The 22,239-nt window shown below is 41.3% G+C and overlaps 1 protein-coding gene across 10 annotated transcripts in view; it reads right to left on the bottom strand.

The window, feature by feature from the left end:
• Positions 1-3,169: 3,169 nt before the first annotated feature.
• The window catches only part of trak1a (trafficking protein, kinesin binding 1a), a 36,640-nt gene continuing 17,570 nt past the window's right edge, over positions 3,170-22,239 (bottom strand). For 3 of the 10 annotated variants that reach the window (XM_031742679.2, XM_031742677.2, XM_031742678.2), the window contains 14 exons: positions 17,226-17,302; positions 16,165-16,281; positions 15,928-16,028; positions 15,629-15,737; positions 14,765-14,843; positions 14,523-14,653; positions 14,343-14,417; positions 13,719-13,856; positions 13,517-13,593; positions 13,168-13,407; positions 12,406-12,716; positions 10,005-10,490; positions 8,405-8,507; positions 3,170-7,179 (listed from right to left, as the gene is read on the bottom strand). In XM_031742679.2, coding sequence (XP_031598539.2) covers positions 6,984-7,179; positions 8,405-8,507; positions 10,005-10,490; positions 12,406-12,716; positions 13,168-13,407; positions 13,517-13,593; positions 13,719-13,856; positions 14,343-14,417; positions 14,523-14,653; positions 14,765-14,843; positions 15,629-15,737; positions 15,928-16,028; positions 16,165-16,281; positions 17,226-17,276 — 2,214 coding nt within the window. In that variant the 5' untranslated portion in view covers positions 17,277-17,302 and the 3' untranslated portion in view covers positions 3,170-6,983. Of the gene's footprint in view, positions 7,180-7,995; positions 8,133-8,404; positions 8,508-9,754; positions 10,491-12,405; positions 12,717-13,167; positions 13,408-13,516; positions 13,594-13,718; positions 13,857-14,342; positions 14,418-14,522; positions 14,654-14,764; positions 14,844-15,628; positions 15,738-15,927; positions 16,029-16,164; positions 16,282-17,225; positions 17,303-20,041; positions 20,112-21,343; positions 21,807-22,239 lie in introns of those variants that run through there. The other 7 variants (XM_039619548.1, XM_039619547.1, XR_005614838.1 and 4 more) reach the window with 7 other exon arrangements.

The following is a 22,239-nucleotide window of genomic DNA, read 5'->3' as shown; positions in this document are numbered from 1 at the left end:
ATCATTCTGTACATACGATAATTTTAATCCCACAACTGTTTATAACTTACATAGTTCACATTCTGTATAACTGTATATCTCAGATTTCTGTATAGTTTTTATTTCATATTTATATCCTGTTCATAGCCTGTACATAGCTTGTACTCACTACAGCCTGTACATACTTATAGTTATAGAATATTCATAACATACTTCACATTGTGTACATTATAACATACCATAATAGACCCATTTCTGTAATATACTTACACATCTCTATTATTGCTAAATTATATTGTAATATATCTATATCACGACTAAAGCACTTTCTGGATGGATGCAAACTGCATTTCGTTGCCCTGTACCTGTGACATGTGCAATGACAATAAAGTTGAATTCTATTCTATTCTATTCTAATAGCCGTTGGCTCCTGGGGGATTCCCATGATGCACTGTGTTTCTTCTTCACGTACCTCTTTTTACACTGTGTTTACACACCGCTCTGGATGTAGTCATTATTTATCATTAATTTCTGGTGCCTTTGTCTCGCCTCCCTTCCCTCAACCCCAACCAGTCACGGCGATGGCTGCCCCTCCCCGAGCCCCAAGGTTTCTTCCTGTTAAAAGACAGGTTTTCCTTCCCACTGTCACCAAGTGCTTCCTCATTAAGGCTCATCTGATTGTTTTCACTAGAGGTGGCCGGATCAATCCAAATACCTATAATATCAATACCAGCTTGTATTGGATCAATGGCCCAATAAGATCAATACTGTTAGATTTGTATTGTGATTGTCATTTATGCTTAGAAATATCTACTTATATATTCTTAGAGTTTTATAATTAGGTGTAGATTGGTAGAGGTTTGATCCTTAATAGTCTGCAAGCTTTGTGTGCTAGTGATGGGTCCTGCAACACTGACGCACCGACGCATGTATCAAGCTCACCTAGCGATGCCTGTATCGGTGCGTGCGTCACTTTAAGAAAAAGTCACGTGATCGATACAGCTGCTGTATCGCTCATTGCCAACGCACCAAACTGTGTTTAAAAGGTACCGCATCCGCATCTGCCAACGGAATGAGTCGCCACCAAAACCCCCACAAAATTACTCTCGCAAAGATTTAAAAAAAGAAAATACAATACACATCTCTCTATAATAAAATGGAGCCTGAAAGAAAAAGAAATGTTTCTGCTGTGTGGGATCATTTTGATCTTTTAACTGCAAATAAGGTAATAGTTTGTCTGTCTTTGTTTCAGTGTAATCTATCAGAATAGGAAAAACAGCAATGTGACTTGAAGTGTAAATTTTATTTCATTTTATGCAGGTCAAATGTCGCATCTGTTCTGCTTTCTTACACAAACAAAAGCACCTCCCCGTGTTTAGGCATTACAGAGCCAAACATGAAAATGAGGAGACAAACTCACCGAGAATGAACACTGGTAGGCCTATATAGACACTGAACAGCTTTATCATCATTTTTTTATTAATATGTGTTTTATTATTTTCAAATCAAGCATCTAGGAAGACTGCTCTGGACCAGGCAGTCCTGAATTTTATTATAAAGGACTGCCAACCCCTTAGTATTGTGGAGAGTGTCGGAGAGGAACATTCCAAGATCAGAGGATCCTTTAACGTACTGGGGAATAGGAAGACATCTTATCAGAACCTTTTCCACCTGGCTTTACAGTTTTTGTGTACCCCAGCTTCATCTGTCCCTGTGAGTTTTCCAAAGCTGGGGAAATGGTGTCAAAAACCCCCGCAATAGACTGAATGCAAAAACATTGGATAAACCTATTTTTCTGAATAGAAATTTATAATAAACTGAGTCAAATGGGTAATATTACATTCACAATACTTTCATTTTAATTTTCACTTAATGTCATTCACAATATATTTTAAAGATGTCTACAATATTTGCAATATAAAAGATATAAAATGATTCCATGGAAAGTATGACTAGGTCATTGAATCAGTGTCTGTTGTGAGTCTCAAGTAAGTTGCCTGCAATGATATTTAAGGTCCAGCAGGTGTCAGTATGGAGCAAAACAGCAAAACTGTGTCGACACAGTGTCAATACAGTTTGGGGAATGTGCTGAAACGCTTCACGAGGCCCCATCTACCCATCACTATTGTGTGCACTCCAGAGCTCTCTGACTTTCACACCCACATTTTAGGAGCATGGGAGAGGTCGTACCTTGTCTTATTGTTTTATGGTAGGATAAACGTATCTATATCTGTTTTAGGCTAAGTGCCTTTTGTTTAGATGGACGGCTCTGGGGAGTCTTCCTGGGGTCACAGTTTGACCCCCACACACAGATATACACACACACACACACACACACACACGGTATTCTTTGTTCACATGTATACCTATATAAGAGGTCATATGTTAATGACCCTATGCATATTCATGTAACCACAATAAAAGAGCAGTGTTACGGGGGAGCGGACGAGAGCAACTGGGGTCAAGCGAAGGAACGGCGCCTGTCCAGTTCTCTCCCGTGCACGTGAAACATAAAGAATGTTGCCTACTCGTGTCTTGCTTGCTGTGTAATTACATTGCCTTCAACGTTCCAGCGAATAGGTTCAAGCTACAAACCTATCAAATACTTTATTCTATCCTCTAAGTTCAGTATGTAGCCCACTGAACTGTGTTAAATAACTAATAAATAAATTTTTTGGAAAAGAAAAACTATACCTCAAGCATGTACTATGAAAAATGCCTGAACCTTTCTGTGTTGACTGTCACGCCTATTTTATTTATAACTTATAGCACATTTAACCAACAGAAGTTCACCCAAAGTGCTTTAGAGACAGACACAGTTACAGTCCAGGTCTCAAAACAAAACAAACAAAAAACAACCCAAAACACTAATACTCAATATATGAAAATATGAAAGGTGTTTTTTGTTGTATTAAGTAAAATGTAACCATTAAAATGTGTTCAGAATTTGCAAATTGATGATGATCCCATAAATCATAACATTACTCTCGTCTACACGGCATCCATCTGCCTTAATTTAAAGAGAAGTATTAGTATCGGTAATATTGGCTCTGTATTTACTTGGTATCAGGATCACACAGCACTACTCTTCACCTTAGAACGTCGAGCAGCTGGAAGTGACTCACTGTGATTCGACACATTTAAAAAAAAAAAAAAAAGTGTACTTTTAATGGAATGAAGCAAAACAAAGTCTTTATTTATTTATTAATTTATTTGACAGTACAGTCAGTTCTGTAGAATAGAACTCATCAGTTTTCCTCTCTTTACCCCAAAATAAACAACTCAAATGCCTCTTCATTTTTTTCAAGTTAGCATGATTATCTGTGTTGCATACATTTACAATGCAATAATAGTTCCCTTTCATGAGGTTAACACAAACGGAACTTAAATCAACATACTGTACACAAATATATGGCCCTACAGCAGATTACTGTTTGTCATAAATTACATTCAGATGAATTGACACACACACACACACACACAAAACAAAGCATACACACACACAAACACTCATACACCATCTCCTTGTTTCTTCAGTCTTACCATTTGTTTTTTAAATACTGAAAATGGTCTGATTTTGACAAACACCTTGCTCTGCCATGGAGCATTGAGCAGTATCAGTGTACTGTGGGGTTTTTACCCGCTGTTAGAAATGGAAATGTTTTTAAGATTTTACTATAAGTGCCAAAAATAAAATGTTTAGCATTTAACTGATTAATATAATGAATGAAAGGATTCCAAATGCTTTTGTGAGATTTCAAAATAAATAAAATCCTCAAAATTCCTTCATTTAAACAGCTGTCATTACAGATGTGCTTACTTTTTTACAATCCACGTACTTCAATGATTGCTAAGTATCTGTTTTTTCCCCCCACCAAAAAAACCTTTGCTTGTTTAGTCATTTAATCATCAAGAACCACAGCAGGTCAGCATCCATTCATCCCACTAAACACTCACTGGTCCAGGTGCAATGCCCAAACTCGAACTCTAATGGAAGCAATGTGCACAACAAAATGTCAGAGTGAATGAACAAAAGAAAGGCTGTTTGACAAATCGGATGGGTGAAAATATGACTGTGATGTGCTTAAAAATGTTCCCCGCTTCATAAGCGAGCATCAAATTGTGAGTTCAAATGGCAGCAACTGGACCCGATTCAGTGACACCAAACCATCAGCAGAAAACTGTTGCAGCCGACACAACAGGCTGTTAAAACCAGCGTGAATATTTCAAGTCGCTCCATTTCTTAAAAATCTTCTTTTTTTTTACAGTTACATTCAGAAATCAAGTCTATTGCTTTAATCCTTTTTTACTCCCATGCATGCTTGACAGAATAAATAACAAAGGTGTCAGTATGTATGCAAATTATTCCGCTATGGAGCACATCTGTATGCACACAAGGGGCACATGCAAAAAGAAAGAAATAAAGGAAACTAACTTCAAGCCTGCATGACAATGGTCCCTCCCAGTATTCACCAGCATATAACTTTGGTTTACGGTGAAAGCGCAGTGGTTAGCATGTTGCAGAGGTTTTTGCAATGTGGCAGCTTCCATCTGGATTTTGCAGGACTTAAAATGTTATCGACCACGTCATGCATCGAAATCTCAGTCAAATCACCCAAGATTTATTTGTCGTCCTCCAGCTGACTTGACAAATACAAAAACAGAGGTGAGCCAAAATTAGGGAGTACTCGTGCTCTCTGCAGGTTGTGGTCACAGTGCTTTAGCAGGTGTCTGTGTAGCTAGACCTGGTCTGTATCCCCCTTCACGTGTGCACCAAATGCCCCCAGATGTTTTTAAATGACAAAAACAGAGAGCCACAAGCACCTTAAATTGGCATAGGTAGGTTCAGATGCAAAAAAATTGCACAGTTATGTACCCTCTCTACTGCATACCGTGTAATAATAATAAAGGCAACGTAAAATATGAAGTAATCAACTAAAACAAACGCAGATCCATATTCCACAGACATACAGTATGTTTGTTTTTAGGCACATAATAATTCAGTCACAGCAAGAGGACATGAAGCCCCAATCTGGATTCTCTCTGAAAGTATAAATTACACAGAGGGGAGGTGTTGCTGGCAGAAAATAATCTCGATCTCTACAGCCATGGCCACTGCTACGTAGCATAGCTTTCAGCTAACTCCACTGCATTGCAACACACATAATGCAGGGGTAGCATTCATAAAATGCAGTCTGAACTACATCTGTCACAATTAGAGACAAGCACGATCTGAAAGGTTTTAATAAAGACATTAATAGGATCACTGTTTGTAGGTTAGTTTAGTCAGATTGCGTTTGTCTCCAACTGCGACTTAAATACAGAGCAGATCACATTTAATGAGTCATCTCTGCAGAAATCACAGTAATTCGAAACCTTTTTCTTCCAGTTCCTACAATGAAGATATTCTAGTTTAGCTTTGGCTGACCGTCTTTGGCAACACTGGACACGACAAACACTCCTTGGCTGCACAAACATTGAATTTAAAAGTTAGAAAGCAAAGCCAAAAACTGGAGGAGTATCTCGTTTGAAGTATCAGCAGGTTTACACAGGACATACACATTACAGATGGCCATACAGCAGATGTAATCTTAAAAGTAAAGATTACATCTGGTGGTGTGAATGCACCGACTGTGTAGTCCAACAGTATAGTGTAGAACCCCAGTTTCTGCACAAATCAAGGAAAAATAAGAAAGAATTTGTTACATTTTTCTGCAAAAACAGGTAACGTGGGGGACACGTGCACCAGATTGGGCCTTTAATATTATACTATATGACACAGTATACTGTATGTCCAATATACTGGACAGTTACAACAGACAAGAAGGCAACATCATTAGTCTGGCCTGACAGAATATGAGTATAACACAGTGTAACAGTTCTTAGCCACTTTCTCCATCCCGCCTCACTTATCATGACTGTTTAGAAAGATGAATAATTGTAGGTGGACTCTGTCGCTCGTCTGTTTTTTTAAGCTTTTTCTTCCTGGAGAGATGACAGTAGTGTAGTTGCTTATGCCGTTTGGTTTTGTAAATGAGTGTGTGGGTGTGCACGTGTGGTCGTGTCATAAGTACTGTACTGCTCTGTAAAATATGCGAGACTGTGTTGCAATACGATGTAATACGCTGAATGCTTCCGTTATGTCCCGGTTTCTTCATCGCTGTGTTTGTCGTGTCTTGTCGAATCCCCCACCTCGCCGTTTGGCCTGGTGTGTCTCTGTATTATTGTCTGCGGTGTGACCATTTCCAGTGCATTTAGAGTCTGTGGTACGTGCACGCCCTTTGTGACCAGTGTGTTCTTTTTTGTTTGCACTTTGCCCGTTTCCTGTGTGTGCGCTGCGAGTTGTTGTGTATGTGAGGTTTGCATTGTATGCGGTATGAGTATCTCTGTGCTGGGGGGGCCTCCTGGGTCTTTCATCACCATGCTGGCCCCCACCATGGCGGGATAGCTTCGATTCCTCCTCAGTCCTGGAAGCCCCCCACCCAGCGTGCTGTTCCCCAGTCCAGCAGAACCAAAGGGGCCTAACAGAGTACTTCCAGATGAAGCTGAAGCAGAATGCGGGGAAAGGGTGCGAAAACTCTTCAGTTTGTCCACAAGCCGCAGATTCATCATCTCTGTTTGGTTGTCATCGTCCACCAGGCCCTCCTTCTCCCTTTCTGCCTCCCCCAGCACTTCCCTCAAAATGGTACGAGCCGGCTTAGACGCGAGGAAGGTATCGTAGTACGGCGGGTCGTCATCAGAAGGGCTGAACTGAAACATGGGACCCGTAGCCGTCGAGGAAGCCGATTTAGAGTGAGGTGAGCTGGGTGGGCTGGATGGCTGGAGGAGGAGGAGGGTGTCTGGACGTTTTCCCAGCCGCTTGACTCCACTCTGCTCCGGTCTCTCTGTGCACCTCTGCGCTTGCACCCCTCCCAACACTGCCGAAGCATCCAGCCCTCGGTCCCAGCTGCGCGGGTTGTACACTGAGGCAGAAATTCCATTCTCCAGCAGGAGGCGCACCAGGCCTAGAGAGGTGCTGGTGGTTTTAGTGGAGTCCCTAAGGTTGGTGGAGGACTCGGCGAGGGAGAGGGAGAGGGAAAGGCGGCGAGGTGTGCAGCAGGGTGTGTAGGAAGGCGTGGGTGGGGCTGAGAAGGGTACAGGGGAGGCAGTAAGGGAAGGCGTGCCCGGCAGGTACTGCTCTGACACGCAGCCATGGCTGGGCTGGAGAGGAATGGAAGGACATAGCAAAAGAAAAATGATGAGTTACAAAGTAAGCACACCCAAAATTATACAGACACCACCAGACTTTAATATGACTATTAAATCTTATCCTGTTCTGGAAGACTGAGCAGTGCATACAAGTTTAGGCTCAAGTCTGCACAGTGATTTGTACTCTTATAACTCAGAAACATCAAGTCTGATTGAGACATTGTTCACACATTAGGCAATTTAATCACACAGTAAGTTAGTTAATCAAGCCCCGTATACATGGTGAAGGAACATTAAGCACAGCAGTCCAATTTGTAGGCCTTAACCGCTCTGCAGGGCGTACAGTCCTCTGCAGACACCGTCACGTGACATTTATCTGATGGGAAAAGTGCCAGAAAAACTGAGACTGTAAACTAACTGACTCCAAGATGAAAGCTGACCTTAAGCATTAAAAGTGAATGATGTCCTTTCAGCCAATTCTCAGAACACTTTGTTCAGTCGAAAAAAAATGGACCTCTTTGCTTAGTTTATTTCCACCGAGTATCACACAGTTAGATTTTATCAGATTGGATCAGTGATTGGATTCCTGGATGTCAGGTTTGTTAGTTACATCGCGGCTTCTTAAGAGGGAAACTTATGAGGCAAATAAGAAGCACACTGTCCAGTGACTAACTAGAGGACACAGCTTTTAAAAATGACATGTTTGTGTTTGCAGAGCTTTTTCAAAGTTTAGTGCTTGTGAAATTTGCCTCATGCAGCTGCCCAATGAGTTTGACCAGACAAAAGAGAGACAGTGCAAATTCCCCAAAGTTATTCTGCTTCACACACCAGCAAGTCTTTAGAAATGCACTACCATGCATTTCCTCACCCACGTGCACACTAGTAGGTGTACTCAATGGGTCTGCTCTACTTCGGCCATAACAACCATGTGATACAACTCCAGTTCTTCTTCCTCGTCACATGACCTGTTAAGCCAATCAAGACAGCAGGGACATTGAGCATTATGCGCCAGGTCTACGGCAAAATAGAAGCCCTGACTGGAAACCTACTCTTGATGAAAATCAGAGAAAACCTGGCTCGTTCAATAACTTACTACTTCAGGTCTGCCATTTGGTACAGATATAAAACAATATGTCTGACTGCCAGCTGTTGTTTATCGTTACACAAATCAGGCTAAAGACAAAGGTTTAGCAATTAAGTATTTAAATGTTGATGTGTTTATTTATTTATTCTTTACCTGGGGGATGCAGTGGTCAGCTGATCAGAGGGGTGGAGAATCCTGCAGGTGGTGAAGGTGTATGTGGAGCTAGTGTGGGACATACACTTCCCTGGGAAAAGAACTGGAGGAGAAAGGAAGGGAAGGAAACAAAGAAGAGAGGGGAAGGCTTTTAGTGCTGACACAAAATAGACCAAACACAACTAGGCAAAAACAATGTTCACAACAATGTGGAGAAAATAGACCGTGGGCATAGTAGAGGACCCGAGCGAAAGCCCCAGCTAACATTAGCTCCCCCAGTATACTTCTTTTTGTTAGAGAAACTCAAAGTCTATCCCAGCTAATAGCTTTGGTTGCTACGAGTGAGTCTCGACAACAAGAAACAGCAGCTGAATCTGTTACACACTCATCTGATGTGACTGAATATTCACTTTGTATACCTAAAGAATAAAGATAAGTTTATTCCACTTTGATCTTTTATGAATTATGAAACACTTAAATGAGGTAGAAGAGTTAAGTTGTGAGGCAGATTTTTCATTGCAGTGGTATTAAAGTTACAACCAAGGCCACACTGGGCTGTCTTCCCTGCAACACTTTAAACTTTTTAGTGTTAATAAAGAGATCTATACCTCTAGAGTTGTGTTCTGCTTTTACATTCATATTAATTACAGTTATAGCACTACAATGTTTAACTTGAATTTCTTGCATTAATTTGTTTTATTTAATGTTTCTCTGTGTCTTCATGCAGTGGTCAGCGCTCCTAATTTCACTGTACTGGGCACACAAAGCTTTATTCTAGTCTGCGCCTCTTCTCCATTTTAAATGGCACCATGTTGACTTAATAATAAATAAAGCTTTGCATTTGAAACTCTAATGTTCATTTTTGGCTTATGGCAGCAAAGTTAAAGCCACCCACTCCCACAAGATTTGCATCTCTGGGACAAGAGGAATATCAATGGCACGGCAGTCATCCACACCAAAGCTGCTTAGTCGGCTCCAATATTAGCCAGCCGCAAGTGTCACGAGTTGATGTGACTCGAACAGCTGCCCCAACAGTACTTGACCTGCACGTACTTCAGCATTAGCTCGAGCTCAGCCAAATTTCTTTCTGTATCTGTGTCCTTGTGTGCTACAAAACAGTACAGCTTAGCATGAAATATTAAACCCTCCAGCTCCTAAATAGTGTCTAAAATGTTTTATAGAATATACCTAAAGATACTAAAGACTTTGCAAAAGATGAAAAAGTTTGAGTGTAAGCGTGATTGGCTGAAATAAAGGAAAAAAAGTGGCAGCAAAAGAAAGTGTGAACTGAGAAGAAAGGCTGCAGATGGAAAATGATGGAAACGAAAGAACAAAAATAAAAACATGTACTCTGTCTCGTTGCCGTTCGCTGGCTGCATACACGGGGACAGCTCCTGAGGTGGGTGGGTGTGCAGGTGTGTACACATGAGCGTGATCATGCAGGATGGGATGTCACATGTCCAATGAATCCTTTCTCCTGCCCCTAAACCCGCCACCCCTCCTGTTCACCCTCGTCCCCTTTATCCCCATGCTCCGGGGCAAACATGAAGGTGTTGTGGTTTGATGCAGTGCTGTAACCCCAGCTAAGAGGCTCCCTCACCAGGCATGCGGTCCACAGTGTTTGGCTGTAAGGTTTGGCGCTCTTTGGGGTCCACGTGCCCGTTGATCTCGGAAGAAGAAGGGAGCGGAGAGGAAGGGGACGTGTTGGAGAGAGGAAAGGGCATGTTTGCAACATGTCCATTTCCTTGAACTGCTTCTGCCGCCCTGCAGATCATTCCATTCAGTGCGTTTGACTGGCTGATTTCTTCAGTGTTGCCGTTTTTGTTGCGGCAGACTGCGGGAGTGGAGGTAGAGCGAGGCAGATCCGTGGGAGCAGGGCTCTCCCCTAGCACACCTCTAAATGAGTCACATGATACTTCATCCTCCTCTGGTTGGTCCAGCTGCCAGCTGTCCTCCTGTTCCTGTTCCTGTTCCTGCTCGTGCGCTAAAGTGCGGAAGCCCTTCGTGACCACACCGGGCCGGTGATCCAGCAGAGCGCCCATGTGAGGCTGAGCCAGCTGCTGCCATGCGTGGAGCGTAGCAGAGCCTAGGAAAAAACACATCCTTAAGTTACACAAAAATCAACAGCAGCTTCAGCTATTTGTAACAAGTTCATGACCTCCTTTAAACACGCACTGCACACAACACGGTACTGCTGTGCTTATCAAGATTTCAGTGATCACAGGTTAAACAAACTACATCTGTTTAAACTCTAAAAGCGTCTTACTGCAGGTGAACATGAAGACATCACTTATGTTCAGGAAGTGTTGTTTATGTGTTGAAATGTGCTTGAAAACTAGAAAATTATTGTTAGTACATTATATATACACACGTATACACTAGGCTAAGCTCCAAAGTAGAGACGTGGACACAGACAATGCATGTCAACATATACTCACACCTCACACAGACAGGACAAGCAGGCAAATGCACATTCTTAGATTATAACACTGTCACACCAAAGTGTCTTCGCACACCGAACTGCTTGAATTTCAAGTCTAGAAATATGGTTTTCTACTAGAGATGCATTTTGAGAGATGCCAGTGCAAAAGAACAAACGCAGAAGAAATGAGAGAAAAGGAAAGTGGAAAATGATGAAGACTTTATTCAAGAAATCATCAAAGAAAGCAAACAAGGAGAATAGAACAAGAGTAAAGTGCAAAGACCAAAGTGAACTGAAAGGCCAACAAATGAAGAGTGGAAGAGGTGGACAGTACATACAGCATCATGACACTGATGAAAGGCTCAGAAATGTATGAAGAACCCATGAAGACAGATGAACATTTAAGAAATAATCACCTGAGATTGTTTCTACATTACTTCTTATTTCTGCACCACTGTTAGACTTGAAATGAAACATTTCCATGTCTTTTTGTTTTTTACATTTTCATAAGTTCATGTGCTTTGAGAACACATTTTAGTCCTATGACGTAAATGGTTGCAACTTCAAGTTTGGACACTAGGTGGTGCCACCGTACAAGATGTAAGGAAGCCTTCAGTTCCACTGGACAATACTGAGAGTGGATGGATGATTGAAGTACACGTTAACAGAAACAGGTTTCTGAGTTCCTCCACATTAGAAATATTTGCTGTTATTATAAATATAGCGATAACTGCTCTGTATCGACATTCCAACACTAAGAATTCAATAAATAATAAATAAAGCTCCTCTATTAGAACAAGGCATCAGAAACATGTTCAGCATGTGTTCAAAAATACAGAAAGTGCATTTCAAATACCATACAGGAAATCACTCACTGCAAATGTGTCAGTGAGCATATGTTGTTATGTGCTAGGTAGGCTTTTTAACGCATTATGGCTGTGCACAACTTTATAGTTTGATACACGCTCCGATGTCCGAGTACAACACTTGTGTTAAATATTAGGAAAAGAAATCATTAAATCTACTTTGTATAAGGTACTGTGTGCAGAACGTGTTCACTGAAATATTCTCATCTTTAAACTGCAGCCTTCAAACCAGCCGCACTGCTCCACACACAGCAGGCTAACCTATATTTCAAAGCAGCAGCGCAACTGCGTATGTCTAAAATAAAAGGAGTGCTGGAGATTTAAACTACCATCCTGTTGCACCAACCTCTCCAGCAGACCTGTGGCTACAGCCAGCTGAGGCTGTGAGCTTGAGAGACTGCTCAGCTCCATCAAACTGGAGCTCCTTCGCAGCTTGTTAGGATCTGGTGAGGCGCTCAGAAAGATCTTGGACTGATTGCATTTGTGAAAGATCAGGTATTGATTCTCATTCTGAGTTGCTTGACTTTCACAGCCCTGGCTGTGTATCCTGGGAGGAGTGAGGCTGGAATTTTGCACCTGGTCCTGATTTTCATTGTGTTTTTCCTTCAAAATCTCATTTTCATTGCGAAAGGTTTTTTCACTGCCGAAATTCTGATTTTCTTTTTCGTCATGTGGAAGATTAGAGGACTTGTGACTCTGAGAGGAATAATCACCTTCTAGTGGCTTTACAATCTGCAGCTTCTCCGGCAGGTAGGACCTGGGTGTGAATGAGTACCCCGACCAGATGCTTCCAACTGAGGTATGCGAGGAAAGCGAGAACAAGCTTTCCGTTGGGGTTCCTGGGCCTCCTTTTTCCTCCTCTTTGGCCAGGTAAGCCAGCTTTCGCTCCCTCTCCTCCTCGAAGAATCGTTTTTCTGAGAGGTAGTTGTCCCGGCGGAGCGACAGGCGGCGCAATGCTGCCTCCAAGTCCCTGCTGCCCGGAGTCCCAGGGGTACCAGGGGGGCGCTTGTTGGAGTCCTCTGACCTGAAGAGGGAGACAGACAGCGGTACAGTTATTTTGCAAAGTTAATCTCTAATTTTAGATAGAATAAAAAGATAGTTTAATTTCATTCACTAACAAAAGGGAAAAAAATAAGAAGAAACCTTAAATAATTGTGTTATTTCACTCTTAAGTGTATAAAATGCTTACAAGTCATTTAGAAAAAGAATCCAAACCTTTGAATCACAGAAGAAACTTTAAGATTTTCAACTTACTGTCAGATATGACAAAGAAACACAGGAAATTATTTGTGAAACTGGAACTAGAAGCTGTTTGCCAAACTTTGAAATGAGAACCTTAATCAAACTTCAAAACAGCTGCAAATGAACACTGTGTTAATGACCTAACTGGGGTGCTTCTAAATTAAATACATTTCATCAGGTCATTATGCTTCATTATTAAAATCTACGGTCCGTAGCGGGAGCGATGTCCATACCCGTCATCAGGCGTCTCCAGGATACTGCTAGTCCTGTTGTCTAGGAAGATCCCACTTCCTGTTTCACTACCATAAATGGAGTTGGAGCGTGGCGTGCCCACCCTGCTGGAACGCCCTGAGGTGAAGCATGAAGTCTGATTGGAGCCTGGGATGTTGAGAGGAGAGGGGGCTAGAGAAGAACGCTGCTGACGCATCAGATTGAGGTTTTTCACCGTTTGGAAAACTCGCTTCGGATGCAGTCTGCAGACACATAAACATGGAGTTGATGGATGACTTTTAGATTATTACAAATGATTAACATCTGAATCAGATCATACTGTGGAAGAAAAAAAAAAAAAAGGATATGTACCTCTGCTCTTCTACGTCTGGATCATCCATTTGGAGTTCCTTCCTCATGGTGCCCTCTATTTCTGCTGCCAGTGAGTCCTGGAGAAGAAACAAATTGCTACTTGGGAACTGAAGATGCTGTGATGCAGACAGAGTCTCTCATCTAACTATGTACATTTCATTTGCATTGTAACAACCCTTAAAAATTTAACTTCATCACTCACCATCGGGAACAGGCCCAGGGAATGGAAACGCCTCGGCGTGCTGAGCGGGAGAGTTTTATTTCTCAGGTTCTTCAGTTCCTCCTGAGCTTCATTGAGCATCTCCATACACTCTGCATACTTGTCTTGCAACTCCTGCAACTAAAAGTGAAGAAAGGAGGAAGAGTTTTACAGAGAAGAAAATGAAACGCATGCGAGCAGAATGTTTCACCTCCAGCCTGGAGGTCATTTGTTTCCTGTTTATCTCTCGGTTAAATATATATACAGTGAAAGGACTGATTTTCATAAAATTTGCTTCTCGGAGAGATCGAGCTTTGCATACGGTTTTATTATGGTATAAAATATGTTTTTAAAAAGGACCATATACTGTAGGTGCTAAATTTGGTGATATAATAATATGTGAAGACAGGAGAAGCATTAAGCAGGATCTCTCCTGGACCAATAACATGTGTTGATGGAAGCATGTGTAAGAGGATTACTTTATTATCATAAAATCTAACAAAAAATACAAAAATGATGGCAGGAATATATATATATATCTGTACAAATTTTCCTCATCTGGCAGCAGCTGGCAATGCAGAAAACACAGTGCTGTTGCCATGGTGACCAGGCCCTGGATTGCCCTACCTCAGCAGTAAGTTGTCGCTGGGCGTCTTTGGCTGCACCCAAGTGCTGAGTCAGCTCCTCATTTTCCAAAGCATACTGACAACACGGCAGACAAAAGAGGACAACAGGTGTGAAACGGACTGCATTCAAAGTATTTTTAGCGTTTAACGTAATCTAAGACAGAGATCGGGACTTCCGTACAAGCTTGGCCTTCTTCTGGAGGTCGACTATCTGGGAGAGGAGGTGTGTGATCTCCTCCTGCTGTCTGGAGGCGTCCTCAGTCTTCCTGGCCAGCTCTTCAGCCAGAGAGGAAATCTGCAGGTTGGCACCGCCTGGGAATGAGAACAGGTGTTCAGCAAAATACAGCTTATGGCCACACTGCTTCTAAAGAGTGACTGTGATTGTGTGTGAGGGGAAACAAACAAACAAAAAAAGCCACTCACGTAGTTCTTTGACACAGTCATTGACAAGTTGCTGCTCTTTTTCCTCATAGGAGATCGTTTCTGTCTCCAAATGACTCGCCTGGAGGAAAAATGAAAATAACAACAGGAAACAACATTATTATCCTAATAAATAACTTCACATCACAGCAAAGATAAGATCATGCTTATAATTCATATAAGACTTTCTTATATGAATGTTTTTGAAAGGGAATCTATAAGATGGCAGTGAGACCTGCTATGATGTATGGTTTGGAGACACTGACAAAAAGACTGGAGGCCAGTTTGAAGATTTTCAATGGAAGTGACCAGAATGGACAAAGTCAGAAATGAGTATGCGGCAGGGGTGTGGTTTTTGGCTCAGCGGGCTCGAGGGGCAGTGTCAGGGAGGCTGAGGTCCAGGTGAAGGGAATTAGGCTGATGAACTCTTTTTCCCTTTTAGTGATGCCGGGGATCGGCAGTGGGAGCGTGGAGCCAGCTGGAAAGCTGACCATGGCTGAACTAGCAGTGCCGAACTAAACACATTGGGTGTGTGACATATAAATAAAAGTGACTAAACAGTTACCGAATGCCGTGTGGGTCTGAGTCATTCACAGAGTACTTCAGAGTGACAGCTCAGCTCAAGTTGAATATTTTGGAGACAAAGTTAAAGAGGCAAGGCTGGACATGAGCAGAGGAGGGACAGTGGATATACTGGACAAAGGATGCTGAAGACGGAGCCGTCAGGCAGGAGGAAAAGAGGAAGACGACAGTGGAAATTCATGGATATAGTGAAGGAGGACATACAGAGCAGTCAAAAGAAGAAGAAAAGTAGTAGTTTTCTAATGCATGCATGTTAGACTATCAGGCAAAATAAAATAAAAATACCTCAGATCGCAATGATTTGTTTTCTTCCTCCAAATCCTTGAGTTTCTTCTGCAACGACTCCAGGGGGAAAAAGTTTGGCGATGACACACTTGGTTCACTGGGACGGACACTGTGAACATACAGGAAAGAGTTACGCTTGTTAGTTTAAGTCATTCAACAGACTTTATATATTTTTATTAAGAAAACCTGTTAAAACCCACAGAACTTTTAAGATAAAATGTGATATTCATTTGACCAAGAAGGAACAATGAGGAAATATACTGAGCAGCAAGGAAAGGAGGTAATAAAAGGAGACTTACGGTGTAGAGGTAATCGACTCGCCTTCGCTTTCTTCGGCTGCATTGGTGTAGAACTGTAACAGCTCATCTTTCATGGACAGGTCATGGCGCAGCTGAGACACCTATAAGGAGACGATTAACGTCAGAAGAAGATAGGGGGGGCATGCAAGACGTTCAGCTCATCACAGACATGCATTATTACACAGTTCCCACCACCAAATACTGTAACACCTATGAGCACACATATTCGTTGTTTACCTCCTCTCGTATGTGCTCCACTTGCTCCTCCAGCAGTTCATTCCTCTCACTGAGGGCTTTGTTTTTCTTCAGCAGTGACTGTCCAATGCGAGCCGCTAACTCCAAGTCACGCTCTTTCTGCAGAGACAAAGCTGCGTTTAGCAAAATGAATTTCAATAGTTTAAACATTTGCAAAGACCAATGTTAGTAATTTTCCCCTGCTTCAGGTCTACGTAAACTAAACCCCTCAACCATTAGCCTAGTTTAATATATAGATGCTTCCTTCAGCTGCTCCTTTATTAGAAAAATGGGTTTGAAGTATCTGTATATTTGATTTAACACAGAGTTTTTACACCAGACAACCTTTCTTAGCGTGTATCAGAATTGCTCAAATCAGCTTTAAATGTTGGGTAAATTCAAATACATCAGTGAAGAAAAGGACAAAACAAAAGAGTGTGGCAAAAGCAACACAATATCCACTAATCACTAAATATGAGCCTCAAAAGGAAACCTTTGTACATCAGCCACAGTGTGCAGTGGAAAACTCCCGTCAGTCAACATGAGGCAATAGTTAAAAGCTTATTGTTAACTAGCCACTCCTGTTTTTATTACTACATCAACCGGACTATTTATTGTACTATTAAAAGCCACTAGCAAAGCAAATACTGCAATAGTTTCATGTGCTATAAGAAATAAAAATAACTGACATGATCAGAAATATACAGATCTGACATTAACTGTGTTCGCAGTAATGGAAGTCATGTGTTTGGTGATGGTGCTGTTTGTCTAAGCCATGTTGTCACAATGCTGTCCGGTTGCTCAGGTTCATACTTTAACAGTGACGTCACCCTGTTTTCCTCCCTGCTTTACATTGTGTTGGTCAGCGCAGTCAGCTGAGGAGGATAAAGTTACATTTGAATATCAGCCGATGGAAACAACTTTTATGAAGCTGCTTTCTTTGTCGCAACCCTGATAAATCCGCCCGCGTTTTGACTATGACATAACACCGTGTGACCGAATGGCCTTACAGACCCTCTGACAGTGTCCTGGGCTTCTGGGTATTCTACTTTATCGAATTTTACCTCTTCCAGCAGTCGAGTGACAGCGTCAATGTCGCTGTAGGTCTTCGTCATCTGGCCCACTCTGTCAGCACACAACACTGCAGACACAGAAACAGGGAAAGAAACTGAGTGTTGAAGGCTCACCACAACATTTCCAGAAGAAGCTTTAACAGGTTTTTTTTTTTTTTTTGGACTCGATAATATAAATCATGTTATTAAATCATTATCTAGGTTGATTTCATGTATGCATTCATATCACTCAAGCCAAAAAACAAAACAAAACTGCACTATGGGCAATTTTTGGGGCAATTTATTGCCTCTTTAAAGATTTCCCATTTTCTGTCATACATACAGATACCGCCATTTAATATAATACAAATAAATAATATATTATTACCATTTTCGATAAAATGTGAGGTCAGATGCTTTAAGGAGTTAGTTTCTATTTTTGTACCTGACAAACATGACCTGTTTGTTTTATATCAGGTACCAAGTAAATACTTATAAACATGTCCAGTTTTGGGATTTACTTACCTGGATGATTGAGCATGCATTAAGACATTTGTATAATAATGTGTTGGAAGAAAAGGCTTTTTTTTTTCTCCCCCATATACAGCTCATAGTTCTAACAGGTGTGGGCTGTGGGTGTGGAGTGCATTAGCTTTATTTATCTACATGCATGTGCCAGGTTTTACAGCCCTGTGCAGCACAAAGTGCAGACTGGACTTGACGGCACTAAAGTCATGAAAGCATAAATACGCCAACAATGACCGCCCGCATAGCTCAGGGTTTTTGTTCCTAGCAAATGACTCAGAAAAGATAAGTTATTGAATACTGACACAGAGGTCAGAGTGAAGGGCCACGCCTCAGCCCTGCTGCTTATTATTAACTCCCTCAGTCCTCAAACAGAGGAGTTTACATATGTATGACTTCATAGTTTAATTTGGAAACATGATTCATAGACCGATAACGTACATAAAACAACAAAACTAGCTAGGGCTGTTCCTTGATACTACCTTGTTTCATTCAAATTTATAAAAAAATAAAATAAAAATTAAAGCAACCTTTTTTTAAAATATCTTCACTTGTGAGTGCAGATATTTTTTAAACAGTTTCCACTGCATGAAAAGTGAGACTTTCATAAGTGAGCATTGCTATAAATTCCTGTGGAAATGCACATTAACGGCAGAAACTCAGAGGCAGGGAAGAATGCTTTCACACCAAGTTTCAGCCTGAAAGGACTGGCAGTTCACCCCCGCATCCCAGCTCAGGCCCAGGGGAGCCTTTAAAATGTAAATGTTGTGAGCTATACAAATGCAAATCATAATAGTATGCAGCCATCAAGCTCCACAAGTTACACACATTTCTAAAAAGGTACCAACTCCATTTTAAGATCATCTCCTTTGTAATAGATCCAGCTTATTTTAGTTGTAATCCCATAAATTGTAACTGATAGATTTGCAATATGTCAGTAAGCTCACTAAGATAAATTATGTTATTTGTCACCAACAATAAATCGTTAATATGTTTTTAAAAAAAGAAAAAAAGGTATTTACTTTTGGTATAGAAGGAGGAAAGTAATTTCATCAACATGCTAAACTGTGTGAAGTTCTGGCAGAATGCAAAAGAGAGCTGGCCAATGTAAACAACAGATTTTCATGTCCTTGTGTAGTGCAGACCTCTGGAAACAAGGAAGATGATCATTGATGGGAATAAAAGTTAATAATGGATTAAATCCTTAACTAAGTAAGCTAACAAAGGAAGGAAACATTGAAGCACTATAAAGGTATTTTATCTGATTAATTAAGGGCACGTTGGCTTGTTTGCCGTTTACTTTTTGCCAAAAGTTTCAAGGGCGATTTCAAATCAGGTCTTCACCTAAACCCTGCATCTTATTTTTATTATTTTTTATTTATTTATTTTTACTGTTTTTGTTGTTTGTGTCCTTTTGTTTCATTTTTACAGAGATAATGATAAGATGCTCAAGTTCAGCACATATAACGTTAGGACTATTACCAAACCCACATTTGTCTGCTAGCACTACAAGTTCATTAGAAGTTAATTCGACAAGGGATCTCTAAAGTCAGTCAAGTGTCATTCTCTCATGATCCTAAATGCTTGGGCCACGTTTCAGCATAATACAATAACTAGTTTTATAGTTATTTTAGTATTTGCCACAGATATGGTCTGAAACCTCAACTGGCTTTTTTTGTGTGAAAACAAGCTGGTTGAGAAGGTTCAGGAATGTGGTTATGCTTCCTTCTGGATGCCTCATTTTGGAGGTTTTCCAGGCATGCACAAGTGGAATAATGCAAAATCGGTGTAGACTCAGAACCTGCTGGAGAGATTATGCATGTCATCTCTATTGAGAGGGGTCTTGGGATCTCTAGAGGAACTGGAAAGTGAAGGGAGAAGGACGTGGAATATCCTGCTCTGCCTGCTGTGAGCTTACTTGGATAAGTGGAGGATGGATGGCACTAGTGTACTGGCATGCCAATATTCAAGCTACCTTGATAGTAATACTAAAAAAAAAATAAATCCCACTTCAAAGAGTTTGATCACAAAAGGCTAACTATCTGTCAGACACAAGTGTCTCTCTCACACACACACACACACACACACACACACACACACACACACACACACACACACACACACACACACACACACACACACAAAGAGAAACATCCACGCTGAACCACAAACTTACTGGAATGATTTGGTATGAGGAAACTTGTGTACGTGCATGCACGCACAGACACAGACACACATTTATTTACTTGATATCTGGCCTATTAGAGGACTCTGCTGCTGATAGTGAGAGTGCAGCCTGTTACCTGCCATCTATTAAACTCTCCGTGCTGACTTGGTTCCATGGTAACACTCCACCCAGGTCAAACGGCAAAGCTGAAAAAAGTGAGGATAGTTTGACTAACAAAAGCTGATCTGACTACAGAAAGTCTGTCTATTACAGACTGACTTTATTAAGCCATTCTGGTGAGAAACAGGCATTAAAGACAAACAACACAGGTTAGAGAAGGTGACTGTAACCTGGATTATCAAAGAGGAAGTGTAACCTAATTCTGCAAGGTGAGCAGGATGTATTCTTGATATATTATCCAAAGTCTGGGTAACTTAAGACATGCACACACCATCTCTTTCTATTTATTTTGCTCCAAGACAATGACAAAGGAAAGGGGACATCAGACAAGTGGTCCTATTCAGCAGCTGTGAAAACTATGTGGGTTTCGGAGATAGGTAGGACTAAAGACAATCACCTTAAACACAGATATCTGATTTGCCGACTCTGGATTTAGAGCCATAATGTAATCAAACCTCCACGTGAGCACACCCTCGTGGCCTTCTGTTTTGTGTGTGTTGCAGCAGAAGTAGTGGGTGCACTTGAAGTCTGGAGTTACAGACATTATAATAACCTTAATTGTAGCACACAGGTTCATAGACAAGAAAAGAAAAGAAAACAGAAAGGAAGCCCTGTTATTCACATTAATACCCCAAGCACAGCCTGTGTAGACCATGAAATACCACGTCTTTAGCTGGAGCAGCACATATTTATCTTAACAGCCACTGCAAAACATATCCATGCAACAGCAGCTGACTTACACGCGCTCACCAAACACTTCACACATTATCAAACATTAATGCAAAGAGACTTTTTTTTTCTTGCCTAACAAATTGCCATTAGAGTGCATGTGCACATCCCTCATGATGCACATCATTCTCCCTCATCTCTTTTTAAGGATCCCTGAAACAAACCCTAAAAGGATTAAACACAGACCAAGTGCGTTTGCAGTTCAAAATGCAGCCTGCTGGCCCTTCATATCAAAAACAAAAGTCACAGCTGAGATGAAAAGCCAAGCCCATATTTGTACTTGTCAGCCCAGCAGGTAGGTGATCCGTGCCGTGTTGAAACCAAACACACAAATCATCAACATCAGGGAGAGTACCCGCTGGATGAAACCACAGCCACAGGAGACATGATAGCCTACAGAAAAGTTAAATGTCGTCTGTTATTTTTATATAGTTCCAAATTGTATAAACAGGTGTCTTACTGCACTGAGTGATAAGGATTAACAAAAGTAACATCAAGAGATTTAGTCCCAGACACATCTCACTGCTACCTTCACACAGAACTTGCTGCTCTTCATCCATTTCTTCTTCCCCTTCCTCCACTTTGGATCTTTCATGACTGGGAAAACTGGTATATTCCTCCTCCTCCTCCTCTTCTTCTTCCTGCTCTGTGCTGTCATGTTTCGGCAAACAAACATATTCTTTATCCTCGTTCGGCAAATCCAGATTCTCCTCATCGCCATACAAGAAGAGTGCCATCCTCTCCCCTGATGCTTCAGCTAACCAGATACAACGCCATGGTTTCTACCTGTGTGTGTTTGAATCTGTGAATCAGTCTCCTAGTCTATGTGTGTGTATGTGTGAAAGTGTGCAAACAATGCTGTGTGTGTTCCAAAGGCAACTGACTTTGAGTTTCTCCCTAAATGTCATGTGCCTCTCTGTGCACTCCATGGTACATGTCTGGTAAAGCCTGTGTGCGTGGACCTGCTTGTAATTGAATTTCTAAGTGTGTGTGTCATTTCTATGGCAGCTCAGTGAGACAACTAAACTCCTCCCCTTTTTCTCTGTGGCCAGTCAGTGAATGGCCTTCTCCACTCTGCCACAAACATGGGGTAAACTGGCACACTCACTCAGGTCAACAATGTAACAAACAATTTAACAAAAAATAAGTTAAAACAGATTTAATCAAGCAGATGAGGGCATTGAAAATGCATAATATTTATGCCTTTAATTCTCATCTGTGTTATCCATCCAGTGGTTTACTAATGTGTGGTTGCTGTGGTTCAGACCAACAACAACAGAAGCAACCAAAAGAGAATTCTCCTTGAACAATTCCCAACAAACACCAGTCACTTTACAATCGCCCCCCCTACCCTGAAAGTAACTTGGTACAGTCCTGCTCAGCTCTATGGTGACAATAGGGCAGGGCATAAAATAACACACAACC

This window comes from Oreochromis aureus, linkage group 11 (genome assembly GCF_013358895.1).
Source record: "Oreochromis aureus strain Israel breed Guangdong linkage group 11, ZZ_aureus, whole genome shotgun sequence".
NCBI lineage: Eukaryota > Metazoa > Chordata > Actinopteri > Cichliformes > Cichlidae > Oreochromis > Oreochromis aureus.
Note: the sequence above shows the minus strand (reverse complement) of the source record. Positions and strands in the feature narration are given on the sequence as shown.